At 43.4% G+C, this 16,727-nt stretch overlaps 1 protein-coding gene across 1 annotated transcript in view; it reads right to left on the bottom strand.

The window, feature by feature from the left end:
• The window catches only part of ADAMTS3 (ADAM metallopeptidase with thrombospondin type 1 motif 3), a 180,957-nt gene that overhangs the window by 32,847 nt on the left and 131,383 nt on the right, over positions 1 to 16,727 (bottom strand). Inside the window, 3 exon segments of the mRNA XM_029911915.1 lie at positions 749 to 854; positions 3,954 to 4,110; positions 5,959 to 6,042. Of these exon segments, the coding sequence (XP_029767775.1) occupies positions 749 to 854; positions 3,954 to 4,110; positions 5,959 to 6,042 (347 nt within the window).

The raw sequence follows: 16,727 nt of genomic DNA on the forward strand, positions 1-16,727 counted from the left end.
AATTCAGATTAAGGTAGGCTGTGAATTTAAAGCAAAGTAAATATTCCTCAGTAACCCATGTGTGGACATGCTTATTCTGGAATAAGAGTATGCTATTCCAGTTTAGTTAAGCCACAATGGAATAGCTATTCCTGAATAACTCCATGCGTAGACAAACCCTACATTTAGGATGATCCAGGCTTATCTTCTTGATATTAAGAAAAATAGGCAAATAGAGATAAATCTCCATTTATCACAAACAGAGGACCACTTGTTCACAAATTCATGTGTCCACTTTTGCACACTCATTTACCATATGAGTGAGGAACCTGGTCTACTAATTTTAAAAATCAGACCCTCAGTGACATTAATTCATCCAGCCGGCTAAAGGAGGTATTTTGTTGAACGAACCATTCCAGACTTAATTCCCCGAAACATGCCACATCTGATAAATATACAATAGCATTTAGTGAAGCAACAGGTAGAAGTCCGTATCTCTTGACACTGTTGAATGCAATGCATCAAGACAGTATTCCAATGCTTTCCATTTTTGACTTAGATATAAAAATCCACCACATGGAATTTTACAAGGTAAGATTTTGCCCCGCATTTACTTCTTCATTGATTAAAGCTCCTGTGAATGCCAAAGGAATAAGAAATATAAGGAGATTTGCCATGCACATAGCCCACATGAGAAAAAACTGTGTTGTGCAAGCAGGAGAATAAACCCCGTGCTTTATGTTGCTCAGGTTGTAATAGTAAGACTTACACATGACCAGTTTCATGGGCAACAACAAAAGCTGAAGAAAACCCATCCTCATGGTTGAGAGTGCAGCTTCTTACAGGGTGACACATGCCAGTGACGGGAGCGTATCCTGTTGAGAGCAATACAGTTTGGGTTTGTTTCCTTTAATTTTTTTTTATTAGATACCCATAAGATTGACTGTTTTTGCCTATAAAAACCCATCATGAAGGAGTAGTTAGCTATATGCTTCCCTGCTGCAAGATGAGGCTAGGTCAGCTGCAAACGTCCATCTCTATCTGAGTGGGAGAGGAGGTTGATGAACTTCCTTTGGAATGCGATGGTCTTGGATTTCTTTGTAGTTATTGTCTTGATGTCCAATTTCTCCACCCACTTTAAAGCAGCTTTTCTCATTAAAATGACTACCACACAGATTAAATTGCTGTGACAAACCTAAAAGCCATGCCTGGTTTATTAGCAATCTACATTGTTCTCTAGACACTTACATTTTTACCACCAAAATTCATGAAATGATGTTCCAGTCTAACTTGGAGGTAAAGTTTTCAGTAATAGCATTTTTCTGTCATGCTGATATTAGTATTTTCAATTTTAGTCTAGGTCCTTTTTCGTGTTGTCTGTCTTTTTGTCAACAACATCTGAAGTCTTCCTCAAGGGAGAAAATCTCCACCTTCATCTATTAGGATAGGCGTACACACTTAGGTCAATTTTTTCAAAAGCACCTATTAGTTTTGGGTCTTCCGGTTTGGGGGAGTCTGACTTGAGACACCTTAGTCTTGGTCGGGAGAAGTGGTGAGCACTCAACTCCAACTAAGAAGAAGGGCAGATGTTCAGCTCCTTTGAAAATAAAGCCAATCGTTTCTCAAGTTGAGCATTTTTCATGGGTACTGGAAGTGTATTTCAACTCATATGGGTTTGTGGTAGCCGATAATGTGAATTTTACAAAGGAATGTACAATTGACACCACAGTGGTCAATTACATAAACCACATGAAGTTGTTCTTGCTCCATGACTGGTTAACATATGTAACTAATACCTTGTCTACAAGAGAAAGTTGCACTGTTAACTTGAGGAGTGATTTTAAACAGATTTAGTTGAACTGATGCAAACCCCACCATGGAAAATCTTATTTCTATTTAAGTGTTGTTTGTTACCATTTAGCTTAAGGTGGTATTGATGTTAAACTGGAATATGAGTGTCTTACAGGGGTTTGCACTGTTTTAACTAAATTAGTTCAAAACCCAATTTAAGTTAAACCAATGCAAATTTCTCACACATGCAAGGCCTAAGCAACAGGGATCATATTTCTCATTGGTATTCAAGTGTAAAATTCACAATTCACACTATTTACAATGCAATGCACAACTTAAAACTTGCTCAGTCAGTTATGTGCGTCAACCAACTGGGGAACAGAAATACCACCAGGTGACTTATCTACAGTAGCTAATTGAAGCAGTGCAAAGTGTGTATCTGGTTACAAAATTCACAATATTACCATTTAAACAGTCTGCCAAGCAAGAATCAGAGCTTGTTGGGAATTCTCCAATGGAACATTTTCCTGTCAGACAATGCCAATCTGGTGAAATGGACACATTCTGTGGAGACTGTTCCATTTCAATGACGTTGCGACAAAACCCAGGCCTGGTTCTGATGTTACCCTGCCTGAAAGTGCCTGATTTCCAGCCAGCTTGTCTGCCTGGCTCCGTGGGGAGGCAGGAGCCTGGATACACCAGGGCAGCCTGACCCAGAGCCAAGTCTCCATTCCCTTGTGCAGAGCATTTCAAAAAGGGCGGTTTTCATTCCAAATACGAATGAAGCCAAATTTTTGAAGCCTCAAAATCCTCCACGATATGGAATTGCCTATCTTTTCACAACTCTTTCAAGAGTTATTCACTGAAGAAATTAATAAAATAGATCAAACAAGCAGCCTGCTTGAGAATTTCACGATCTGTCAGCAGACAATTTGTCAAAAGGCAAAGTTTACTGCCAGCCTCTTTGTGGCTTCTAAGCAACTCGGCTGCACAGCTGTTGTGAGGAAATGCCCCAGGCCAGGAAGGGCACTAGAAATACTGTGCCCTGGCATGGTGCAGATGGCTTCTTTCCTTTGCTGGAGTACAGCTCCACAGGCCAGTGCTACAGGCAGTCCATGCCCCCGCCTTTTCCACACCCTTTTTTAGCTTTCAGCTCCCCAGTGGACAGCAGAAAACAAGCAGAACACATGCTCCCCAGACCACAGGCAGCACAGGGACTGCTACTGTGAGTGGTCCTTGAGCAGCATTCAAGGGGGACAAGGAACTTCTTGCTTGTCCCACGCAGCCACCCCAGGACCACTCATATTCTGGCCTTGAATAAATTACTCTGCTAAAAACCCTTCACCCAGCTCTAGTGCTGACTACAGTGCAAGAGGTATCAATGAATGCTTGGACTGGATCGAAAGTTCGAGAAAAGCTTCTGCATTATCAGTGCACATAGACTGAGGGAAGAAGAGACAAATTCATCACAGTTACACAGAGTGGCACATTTTCAGGTCTTCTCATCATGACTTCTAGTTACTAGCAGTCACGTGGATTAAATCCTATACTGCCATTTTACTGCCAATTACCTCGACTGTTAGCTCCTAGAGGAATAATGAAAACCAGCCCATGCATTAACTCATTGACAGGTAGTCTATAAAAAGGCTTCTACAGTTAATGACACGACAACAAAAAACAAAGCTAAATGCAAAGTGCATTAAGATTTCCTGTTTTTCCACATCCAGCAAGTGGATTGCTATTTACTAGAAACTGAAAACTCGTTGGAGAGTAACTTTACCATGCTCCAGTTTGACAAGGGCTATCATTCCTCATTTTTCAGGACACAAAGTGATCAGATGAAATCAGGAAGTAATTTCTCCCCATGGTACAGTAGTGCACACTCAGCAATTTGAGGGTTTTATACCTTCCTCTGAAGAATCTAGCCTTGGCCATTGCTGAAGACTAGATGAACAACTAGCCGGCTCCACAATAGAGCATGCTTACACTTCTGTACATGCTTTTCTGAACAGGGATTGACTTAGGCACACGCTCAAGTTAAACACTTGCTTAAGTGCTTTGCTGAATCATAACCTATGCTCTTTTTTTTTTTTAAGATCAATTAACACAACTTTCAAATCTTTTCCCTTTCTTTCATGCATTATTAAAAAACAAATAATTCTGCTACAGACTGGTTGCTTTACCTTGCATACCAGCAGGCCCAAAATCTTGCCTGGTTAAAAAAATGGCATGATCATGGTGCTCAGAATGATTGGGATCCGACTTCTGTTGCTGGTAGGCCCAGCGGCAAACATTCTCCAGGCTTCTTGAGGGGTTTCCCCTTTCAATCAAGCTGACGGACTAGAAGAGAGTAATAAATTAGAATCAAGAGCTTAGTGGTGCATTCCCTGAACTTGGCGTCAGGACATTTAAAACAATTATTTTCTCTTAAGGTTTGCCAATGAGGTGAGTTAGTGAATGGCAACCCCTGGTGCAAACCTATGGCACACTAGCTTGTTATGCACTAACTCACCATTTGGACCGTGCTACAGTGCACTAAAAGTTCTGTAGTGTATCAAAGAGCACCTTGGAGCTTTTAGTGCACTACAGCAAGGGCCAGACACCGAGTTAGTATGCGGCAAGCTAGTGTGCTGTAGATTCACAGTCTGGCTCGTCACACACCATTTGGACAAGCCCTCAAGGAGCTCCTCTCTGAGCACTGAGCAATCACTCTTTTCACTCCTCCCCAGCTCATGCCAGCCTTTTGCCCTACATCTTGCACGTGCCCCTTCTGGTCGAGTGTGTCTCTGCAGTCTTTAAACAGTCCCAGCTCTGGTGTTGGGCCATACCCTGAGGGCTTCCTCCCTGGAGGCAATGGTTTTCCCCTCTTGGTCTGTTCTGGCCACAGCTCTGCACCTGGGCCACTTAACAGATCAGTTCCCCTTCTAGGGGTTTATCACTGTCCGATTATAGGCCACTTCCCCAGTTGCCTATGGGAGGCGGGGGACCCAGGCCTACACACTACTCTGGGTCCCAGCCAAGGGACCCTAAGAATAGCAGCCATGCGCCACCGTGTCCTGTTAACTAAACTGTTTTCAGTTCCCTGGGCCACTTCCCCGTAGCCCCAGCCTTCACTGATGCTTCACCCTTGGCTCAGGGCTCCTCTGTGTTCAGGCCCAGCAGTCAGCCAGGAGCTCTTTCTCGCTCCCCCAGTCCCTGCCAGCACTGAGCTGTCCATGGTGCTGCAGTTCCCTCTGCCCAGCCAGGGACTGTCTCTGGCTCTGCAGCTCCTTTTCATATGGCCCTCCTGGGTCCTGATTGGTTACTCCCTACAGCCTCTCTGATTGGATAGCCTTTTGCAGACTCCTCCTGATTGGCCTCCCCCGTCTCTCTAGGCTGCTCAGAGGACTTCGCTCCACTGCTCCTTTTCTGGGATGGGTGTGGCAGGTCCCTGAGGCCTCCAGCAGGGGGCCTCTGGTCGTAGTCCACCCCATCACACTCGGGCGGCAGACTCTGATGAAACAAAGTCTGCCCAGAGGGGGTTTGCAATGGTACAAGGCATCTGCACCCCATTCTGTCAAGGGCGCTCTTGTGCCCATCCCTAAAGTAGGTGGCACTGGCAAGGGAAGGACATAGACAGAACACATATTAGGAGAATCTCCCATGCAGCTGGGCTCCCATAAAGACTGTTCTCTCCTGGGGGCATATCTCTTCAGTCATAGCTGCCACCCAAGTATTAAGGAGGATGCAGACTAAAACCCCCAGCACCATGTAGGTCAAATCAAGCCCAGCATATGTAGCATGAAGCAGAATTTAAACAAAGCGGATTGGTATCATAGGAGAAGGATATACTTCATAAGGAGCATTTCATTGGCTTATATCCTCCCAGCTTGGTAGAGACAAAAAGTTACCCTCATCTTCCAGCTGTTGGCGTTTGGTGAGAAATGAGTCAGGAAGGGGCACCAAGGACAGTTGTGTCAGCATCACAACAGGTGCTCTTGTACGCAGCCTCAGAGAAGAGCATTCACCAGATTTGGGCGGAGGCAAACAGGAGAAGTAGCTCTCAGAAACTGCCTTGCTACTGCCTGCGGTGCAGGACCCCCGTCTCCACTGCTGCCAGTCCAGCAGCACCCACCAGCCCCAAATTAACTGACACTGAAATATAATTGTGAAGATTAAGATGCAGAACTCATTGAAATGCCTTTTTACCTTTGCATATCCCAGCATTATCATTCGCACCAGCACCACATTTATGTGGACACCAAGGGATTCATCGTGGTAAATTTCGTTCACCTAAGAATGAGGGGAAAATAAAAGATAGATAAAACAAATCATATAGAGAGAATATTAAAGTGCATATAGAGTTTTATTTGCTCATAAGGAAGTAGAATTCAAGTCTTAAAATGTTTCTATGCACATTACAATTCCAGTTGTAACAAACCTTCTCATAGAGAACTTGATCAAAACCAACTGATGTTAATGGGATGGCTACAGTTGACTTAATGGACTTTGTGGCCCATAGTGAAATTGTTCTTGAAGAAAAAAAAAGACTTTACTAAGTTCTGAACCTGCAAACACTTAAGCACATGCTTAACTTTACTCATGTGAGTAGTCCTATGGAAGTAAATGAGATTATTCACATGAGAGAAATTAGGCATGTGCAGGATTGGGGCCTATCAGAGGGTATCACCGAGGATATTTTTTATTTTCTTTATTTTGATTTAAAACTCTCTGATGGATTTTAAAACAAGTAAAGTTTGCAATGATATAAAACAGTTACAGTCCCAAAAAATCCATCAGCTGCACCTTATATCCCACAACCACTTGGTCCCCAAGCATCTTATAGAATAGACTGTGTATAATTCATATGGCACAAAACACCCCTAGGTATATTTATTATTATTTCCTGGGGCTTTCCATCATTGTCAGAGTGCCTCTTCTGCTGCCCCAAGATTTCTTTCCCCTTCCAGTCCACATGGAGATCTCAAGCGTGCCATTTGTACTGAGGATGAGTTCCAGCATCTGTCCCCAATTGCTTTGTCTAGCGAATGTCCAACGTAAATTAGGACATATGCTTCGGATTACTACATGAATTGGGAAAAAGCTCGCGTGTTTTTCATTTATTTAAAAAAATGCACTTTATTAAAATTCTACACCCAATGGGCCAAACCCCACAAACCGCACCCAAGCAAATCCTGTTAATGTCTGTGTGAGGTTTTCCCTCAGTAAATACTTCAGGATTCAGCTTACTATCTGCTTCTGTCTGGAGAGAGACATGAAAAACTAGGCAGCAGCCCTACACGCACTTATGCATGTGCTTAATTTGAAGGGTCTGAGGAGTCCTGCTGACTGCAAACTAAGCTTAAATGCAGTGGGAAAAGGACTTCCAAATCCCCTAAGTGGCTTTGAAATTCTCAGCTGGAAGTTTTAAAGTCAACAGCATTGCCGAGAGAGAGAGAGAGAGAGAGAGAGGCATAAGCACTGCACCACAGCTGGTCTATCACTGATACCCTCAAATATCCTCCATTTCGCTAAGTCAACATGTTCCATTTAAAAATCCTTTAATAGTATGAAAACATACAACATCTAAGCATTTTAGTTGGGGTTGGTTCTGCTTTGAGCAGGGGGTTGGACTAGATGACCTCCTGAGGTCCCTTCCAACCCTGATATTCTCTGATTCTATGATTTTGGAAGATGAGTTACTATATAAAAACAACTTCTGTCAATCTATGCAAACACCATAGGCACCAACTCTGTGGATGCCCTGGGACTGGAACAGCCATGGAAAAAAATAGTGGGTGCTCTGCACTCACCAGCCACCCGCCGATCAGCTGTTCGGTTGGCCCCGCCAATCAGCTGTTCGGCAGCAGGCACTCGGGGGAGGAGGCGGAGCAGGGGCAAGAAGAGGCGGAGTGAGGGTGGGGCCTTGGGGGAGGGGGCAGAGCCTCAGGGCAGAGTGGGGACAGAGCATCCACCTGGAAAAATGGAAGTCGGCACCTGTGGCAAACACCCATCCAAAAGTGAATCTCCTGATACCACAAGACTCCAGTTCCAAAGGGCAGTAGAAATTACACAGGGAAGAAGTAGTTGCATTGCTCTTAAGCACCCTTTGCAAAGCAATTTATGAATCTGCACAAAATGCCAAATTTTGCTCTTGGAGGACTCTAGTGGGAGCTGCACTCAAGGGCGGGATTTTGCCCTAATCATTTCTTTAGAAAGCTCATGCTCCAATATGTCTGTTAGTCTATAAGGTGCCACAGGACTCTTTGCTGCTTTTAGAAGAAACACTCCTGTCCATGGTTAAAGGTAAAAGAGGACAAAAATTTGGGGACATGTCATGAAAGGGATCGAGAATTATACAGGTGGGTCAAAATCTTCTTTTTTCCTGAACCAATGGTATGTCTGGGAGTGTGGGGGGAGGAGGTCAAAGGAAGTCTTCTCCCACAGGTACAAATTATGGGTTAGAACATCTGCAGATCATAAATAAAGTTACTCATCCTCCTCAAATGAAATAAATAATATGTTATGGACTAACTGATGCAAAATAAATAGCAGTGCTCAGAAGGAGATTGGTATATGTGTTCATAATTAAAGAGGTTTTTTATAGTCAGGCTAAAAAGAGACATTCCTTGCACAGAGGAAAAGAGTGCCATTCAGCGTTGTCCCATCTGTGGGACCTGGCTCAAATATACAGTATGTGGTTCTAAAAAGCAAGACCTTTTAGGACCAGCTGAGAATGAATTGTTGGCAATGCACACAACTCAGATCACCTGCCTTATGAAGCAGTTATTGAGGAGTTCAGGGATTTATTTCTCATATTCTCTCTCCTGACACGATGCAATATTATAACTTCCACAATGGATTTTTGTAGTGGAACAAAGAAAGTGTCCTAGTTTCACAATCACTGATAAGTGCACCAGCTGATGAACATTCAAGGGATCAACAAACCAAAAGTGACTCATGCCCTTATGCCAGGAGGTACAGGCCTCCCTTCGCTGACTCTAGTACTGGTGAAAAGTTCTGGATTGACCTGGAGATGCAAGACCTGTATTTATCTACAATATAGATTTAGCACAGCCTGCGATAGTGCAAGATCTCCTCCCGTTCCCTCTAATGTACATTAAACTAACCTGAAGACACACCTGGAAGGCTGAGAGATTAGTTTGAGTGCCTGACCTTTCTGCCGAGTCTGTCAACAAGAGTAATAACTAGTGCCAAGCACGGCAGTGGTTTTGATCATGTAAAACCAGTTCTCTAGGAAGTGGAGTTTTCTCACAGGCCACCAAACACCCAGGAGAGACTAATCTCTTTCTAACATTACTGTTGGGGGTGAGAGATAACCTAGACACCTACAGATGAGAGACTGCTTTGTCCCGTCACTAATTCTTGGATGCATCATCCATGTCCCTAGAGCTTGGGAAATGTTAAAGCCTTTAAAATGTATGCAGTGCTGTTGTAGCCGTGTTGGCCCAGGATATTAGAGAGACAAGGTGGGTGAAGTTATACCTTTTATTGGACCAACTTCTGTTGGTGAGAGAGACAAGCCTTCGAGCTTATTCACAGAGCTTTTCTTCAGGTCTGAGAAATGTACTCATTTTAAAATGGGGCACTTTAACCTGTGGAGGATCCTTCTGACATATTCCTAAAGAAACGTCATACATACATCACTTCACACTGATTTTCCTGGGTTTCCTCACACAGTTATTTTCCCTGAAAGTTCAGATTTTGCAAAAAGCTGTTGCTTTGTTTTAATACAAAACATCTTTCCTACACTGTCCAGTACTCTGGGATATATGCGGAATTTAGATTAATCCCCTTTGTTTATTACTCTGTTAGGGCCAAATTCCCTTCTCTTACTCCTGTGGAGTGGTATCTTAGGCCACGAGCTGTCTCATTGAAATCATTGGGTAAAGTATTACTCCACGTAAGCCAGAATGGCAGAATCTGGCCCTTAGAAGCTTAGCAATAAAGAACCAGGTTGAACCTTTAAAATGTGTGCTTATCAAGGGGCAGCAGTAGTTCTTTCCCCAGGAGAAGAGCAGGGAGGAAGCTGTGATTTGCCACATGAGTTGTAGATCACTTCCCCCTCTGCTTTTGTTCAAGTATTTAAAAACAAAACAGGTTAGACGCATTGTAGCAGCAATATAAAGGGTCCTCCCAAAGCACTACTTGCTGCTCAGTACTGGGCCCAGTACCGGGATCAGAACCAGGCAGTGCCTGGATGTCCCATGCCTCTCCAAAGACAAAGAACAGGAGCCTCTCATGTCTGACTTAGAAACCAGTGGGAGATTCCAAAAAGGCCACTGGACTAGTGGTGGGCCCCAGTGACTCCCTGACCACCCACTGGAACGTACTCCCACCGAAGGTTCCTTAGCAGGGTAGTAGTGCCTTAGTGGAGAGTAGTGAGAGTTGCCACATGGCTGGGAAACACAGGCCTCAAACTGATTGAGAGTCGGATGACTCTCCGTCCACTGACCCAGGAGGGGCTGCTCCTGACAGTGCTTGAGACCGGTGCTGAGTTGCAGAAGGATGCAGTGCAGCCAACATTGCAGGCTTTCCCCTCACCCATACCAACGGACGTGCAGTTTGAGGCAATGGAGGTTGACATGGTACCAAGCGCTGCACTGATGTTGCTGGCGCCCCGTCTGCTGGTACCGAGAGCGTGGTCTCCTGCACCCCTTTTAACACTGGCACTGAAAGGCTCAGCAGATCTCTTGCTGCCACAAGCACCTCCGGCGTGGTCAGTACCGAGATGGTCTCGGGACCATATTGTGCCACAGACGTAGAAGATGCTCCCTCAGGTTCTGGACTCACTGCCACCTGCCTGGGTGCCGGGGTCAATGGTGCCAACTTCTGCGGTGCCACACAATAGGAGTGCTTAAGTCTCAACTGCAGTCTACTCTTATCCCAGGCCTCAATGACTTTGGTGTGGTGACCCTCACCCCTGGGTGGTTTGCTTAGCCTCTTCTTAGGCACTGGGGAGGGTGAGCGGTGTCAGAACTCAGAAGCAGCTTGGAGATGACATGTTCCACTTGCAGTGGTGACACTAACACCGTGGACACAGAAGGTAAGCAAGAGGGGACTGAATACAAGATCCTGTCTTTGATCAGTGACATCAATTCCTGTTCTAAGCTTTGTACAGTAAATTGGGATAATTGTTAATCTGTTGATTAGATTTTAACATTCAAAAATATTTAATAAATTTCAATTGGTATTCTATTGTTATAAGTGCGATTCATCGCGATTAATTTTTTTGAGTTAAGTACGATTAATCGACAGCCCCAGTGTATATTTATCTGGAATCCACTTTGAGATGCCCATTTCCCTCTGTATGAGCTGAACTTTGCTAAATTAAAGCTGACTTTTTTCATAGTTATCATGGTACAAACACTCTGAAAGCTTGGAAATATACGACCAGCCCGGTGGTCCCCAAACTTTTTAGGGCCACACCTCCCCTTACCTCTGTCCTTGCCCCCAGAGCCGTGGCTCCTGGGGGAGGGGAATGTGGACGGGGTAAGAGGGCCAAGGTTGGGGGCAGAGCTGGGAGCCATGGCCATGGGCAGGGCTGGATCAGAGCTGGGAGCAGAGCAGGGCTGGGTGGTTCCTTCCTGTCCCCCGTGGCAGCCCCCGAACAGGAGATGCCTCAAAGTTTGGGAACTTCGGGACTAGCCAGGCTTCATGAGAATATTACAGAGAACTTCTGGTGCTGCTTGACATGAATGCATCTTAGTCTGAGCTGTGCCCAACAAGCACGTTCAATTAAAAAATGGCAGATAAGCACCCCAAATGCCTAGTTTACCACCTCTGTAGTCTAAGAATAGTTTTAAGTCATATGTTGCATTCTTTACATTATGACCATAAAGTGCTGCCTTACCAGGATTTTCCCTACCATGCTACTAGGAGCTCACATTCTCAGAAAAGGCTTCTCCATGAGAGAAAGGGTTAAAGTGCTGGATTGTCATGTGAACTCTACACTAGCTGTTGAGGAGGGAAGCAGACTCTTGACAGAGAAATGCTTAACAAAATTAGGGAAATCCTAGTATCAGTGGTACAGGGACTGATCTCCACGGCCTTGCATTTGTGTAGTCATTTAGAGCAGTGTAAACAGAGAGTAAAATACTCGGTGTTTTACATGCTCTTTGCACAGGTGAACGACAGGTGCAAGGCAGCAGGAAAAATCAGCCCCACCGTATTTTGTTATCAGCTACTACTCTGAGTAATGCAGACTACCCCCTAATATAATCCATATAGAGGCCCCGAATTTCTGGAGTTGGAAGAGTGAAGGGTTCAGCCACCTGAGTGTCTCTTGAATTCTCAGCGGTGCCCGGCCTTTAACATGGATTACAGCAGCATCAGGGCTGCCCGAACTTTCGCTGCTATGACCCCCCAGGGACTGTCTGCCAGCTGAGAACAGCGGGAGGAGAGTGAGTTCTGGTTTTGCCCCTTCTTATTCCTGGCAAACCCCCTAAACTGGAGGCTCGGAAGTGGGCCTGAGCAGAGACACTTCAAGAGCTCTACACCAGCAACGGAGTTCCCCTTACACCAGGGTCCATTTCCGGTCCCTTTACACTGCTGGAGCAATAAAGGAGCTAGGGTGGCAGAGAGAACCAAGCCCCTAGTACATCTCCATTACTGACCACCTCCTTGCCCACTACTCTTTTGGCTTACAAGTCCCACTGTGTACCCACAGTTTTCCTGGCACTGAATTCACAAGTCTAATCTCCTTATATCTCACCTCAATAGTTTGGGCCACCTCCAAATTATCAGAGGTGGGTGACACCTCCCACTCCCCAACTTTCACGTTCCTCCCAGGTGAAGCAAGGCTATACTGATAAGACAGGTAAGGCTCTCGAAGAACACAGGCCTATCAGTGGTATCTAACATTGCATTAACTTAACACTCCTCTTTCTGTCTTCACTATACCTGTTAGGGGGCATGGATCTGTCTTTAACCCTCTGTTCCCCAGAACGAAGATGTGGCCTAGCACCTAGAGCACTCGACTGGGGCTCAGGAGAGCTGGGAATCTATTCCTGGCTCTGCCACTGGCCTGGTGGGTGACCTTGAGCAAATCACTTCCCCGCTCTGTGCCCCAGTTTCCCCATCTGTAAAAAGGAGGGAATGATACTGGCCTTTGCAAAGTGCTCTAAGATTGACCGATGCAAAGCACTCAATAAGCGCTAGATATAATTAACTACCAGCCCTTCATCCCTTTCCGCTGTGCACTCAGACTCTGATTACTTTTCCAATAATCAACTTACTCGGAGGTTACATTCTTCCCCTTTCTGAAGGGGACTGACTATACGGAAGAAATTTACAAAAGTAATTGTGTTGAAGCATTCCTACTTCTGTGCACTTACGACCAATTCCACTCTGGTTCAACCACCTGTTTCCTTTGGCAGCTTTTGTCTGATGACTTGGGAAAACCCAGTGTTAATGACTTTCAGTTCTTGAACTGTAAAAGCTATTGGCATTTCCTCCATATCCTCAGATTCCTTTCAGATAAAATACTGACAATCTCGCACAGAAAGCTATGGTTATTAATTAATAGGGTTAACTAAAGGATAGTTGGTGATTCATAAATTGATTGATACCATCATTTAGCTGCCTCAGTACAGCTCATGGCATTATGACATTTTTAAGAGGTTTTGACCTAATGTTTCTCTCCCCACCATCCCTACTTGACAGTTATTAATCACCGAATTAATACAAAAGGCCAAAGTTGACCCTCAGTTACACCCACACAATGCCACTGGCTTCCATGAGTATGAAACTGATGGCAGAACTGGGCCCACAAATATTTAACCCAAGAGTTTCCACAGTTGTGATGGATCATGCATTGTACATGGGTGAAAAACCAGTGAGATGACCCTGGGACTCACACTCCCTTTACCATGCTGGTCTAGTACTTGTACAGGACAACACTGTCCATTTTTAGAAAGTTGGCTCTGAACCTGGGAGAGCTGCACAATATAACCAAGTACATTAGCAACAGCAACCCCCGTGCATCACCAGAGGGGATGAAGATATGATTACAATGATCGGGATTAAACTTCTGCTTCTATAAGACATTCCACTTGGTTGTAAGTCTGCCCATGTGTCAAGTTCAGAGTACAATACCCCACAGTGCTGATCAAGATGTGGAACTGTGAAAAGCAAAAGCAGAGATTTTTTTTCTAAAATATTACATACTATCTATCCATCTTGTGCTTACAAAAAGCCTGGCTGAGAGAGAATATTTCAAGGACTTTTAGTTACTGAACACAAATGCCTTCCTTTTCAAATTGCTATACTTTTAGGGCTTTAACCAAAGACTATTGAAGGCCATGAAAAAACTCCCATTGAGATTTGACTTCAATGAGGTTTGGATCAGGCCATCAGATGCTGATACTGCAAACACTTACACATATGTGCTTAACTTTAAGACACAAGTAAATCCCACTGAAATCAATTATGCACGTGCATAAGTGTTTGCAGAAATGGGCTTTAGTTTGGTAAAAATTTTGCAGTCTTAACTAAATTATGAAGGAAAAAAAATCGAAGTTTACCTGGGCAATTAGCTGTAGAAAGCTACACTGGTGTCCTTGTATGCATTATTTTCAACACTAGAGTCTATTGTAAGTGAAGTTTTTGTTGCAATTTCCAGTTTCACCAGCAAGTTGATTAAGAGGTTCTTGTAACACTATTGTATCTTGACCTATCAAAATCTTGACTTCAAAGACAAGACTATTTAAAAACTCTCTCTATATTATAATACAGTACAGAGTCACAATATTTTGTATTATTTACGTAAAACTTTACGGCAATGGTAAACATTTTAGTTAGATGTATTCTGTATTAAAAGTATATTACCAGCAGATGGAGCTATTTACATTATAGAAAAGATGAAACTTGAAACTGTTTTGGGATATTAAAATCTGTTTACAAAAAGTTAAATATGTTTGGTTTAGAACTAAAAGTCAATGTTCTGAAGGCATCTCAAATTAATATTTATTATGGAAAACAACAGAACAGAGATTAGTTTCTGGAGTTCATTTGTGCCAACAATGCACTGCTATGATTGTTGCTGTAAACAAAAAGAATAAAATGAAGAGATTCCTTAAAACACTTTATATTTAATAATTAACTTCACAATATCATCTAACTAGCAGCTGAAATTAAGATGCAGAAGAGATGCCAAGGTCTAAAAATGCAACTTATCAATATTGCTTATTTCAAGAATCCACATCTGGTAACATAACCAGAATAAAACTCAATCACCCATCAGGCAAGTTCACATTAAGGGTACCTAAACCACTTGATGGTAAAAATGAACCCAGGCAAGCATTGTAGGTTCTGCTAATTTAAGGAAAAACTTTGTTACTCACTGGACAAATGCACTAGTTTTTCATCTCAGGAGACCCAAATCCTAATTTGGTCATACATGTAGCAAACTCTTCCTAGTTCTTATGACGCATTTCTCTGCATCACAAAATACCCACATACGTCAGCATGACTGGGAGTTGCTCCTCAGGAGAAGTCTGGGATTGGAATTTCAGAACGGTTTCAGCTCCGGTACACTGGCAGAGCTGTGAGGAAGAGCTTGGATTGTACCTGCCTGCCTGATGTCTGGCTTTACCCACCCATTCACTACCACTAGACCTTACTTTCACAAGCAGCAAATGTATACAAAATTCCATATAAAGGAATGAGTGCTGAATGGAATACTATCCTTTAACTCAGGAGCAAGTGGGCAAGAGAACATATCAAGGGCACTTGTCCTCCATGCCGGGATGCTGAACCAAAGAGGGAAAGGTAGTACTGAAAGTATTTATTGGGCAGGGGCTGGAAGTATTGGGCAGTAACTAAGGGAGAGGTGCCTTAGGTTGGGGGACCCCCTTCTGCAAGGATATCAAGCACTGAAAGAACACAGGCTACCATCCCGGTTCTGATTTAGTTACATGGGCTCCTGTGACATGTTGCTATTCTGCAGAACACAAGGTAATCCAGGTTTTCCCAACCACTGTTCTGTAGGTACAAACGTAGAAAGCCGATTGTCCTATCTTACAAATAAAAGGGCAGAAGAGTTGCAAGTGTACATGACTGTCTCAACACAAAGCAAGTAGATGGCAGAAAATTTCAAATACATCTGACAACAGGAATATTATTCTTTAAAACCTATGTATTGAAGTGTGGGAAACTGTCCAATGAGGTGTCACAAGGATTAATTACCCTTTTTAAGCCTGGTTTTAATTACTTCTATATTATCTGATTTTTTTTTTTTTTTTTAAAAGTACATTAAATTCAAGGTTGTCCCTTTTCCACTGTAACACAACAAACTGTGGTGAAACCTGACAGTGAAGAAAGGAATCCTCAATAAGGGCAAAATAATCATTCAAAGAGACCTAAGGCGGGATTTTCAAAAGCACTCAGTGTTGATCAGTTTCCACTGACTTCATTAGGAACAGAGCTGGACCCACACTGAGTACATCTGACAATCCCAACTCTAGAAAGGAGAAAAGTATTTGCGCAGGAGATACAATGAAACTGAGCACAGAAAAAAAGTCCTTGCTAATACATCTATGGAACAGTAACCAACAGTTATTCAGGAGGAAGGAGATACTTGGAATCCAGCAAAGCTGATAAGGACCCAAAGTTGATAATTACCAGCAAAATGGGGAAATTGGCGCACATAAAAAAGAGCCCATGTGATTTTGGTCAGAGTACACAGAAGGTCACACCACTGACCAAGGAGTTAGTGCAAAAAAAATGTGCAAAATAATATAAACCCAGACAAGTCAAAATCTACTTAAAGGTTGCTCCCTACAACTTGAAACCCTGCATGTATATCGTTCTGATCAGTTACTTTAATACAGTGATACTTATCTTAAGTAACCAACCACAGAGTAGCAAGGATCAGTTGCCTAATAGAGGAGGCCTCTAATTACATATCAAACAAAGTTGTATTGAAAACCTTAAGCTACTTCAAAGTGCTTACTTAA

Source organism: Terrapene carolina, unplaced genomic scaffold (genome assembly GCF_002925995.2).
Source record: "Terrapene carolina triunguis isolate 2854851 unplaced genomic scaffold, T_m_triunguis-2.0 Scaffold136, whole genome shotgun sequence".
NCBI lineage: Eukaryota > Metazoa > Chordata > Testudines > Emydidae > Terrapene > Terrapene triunguis.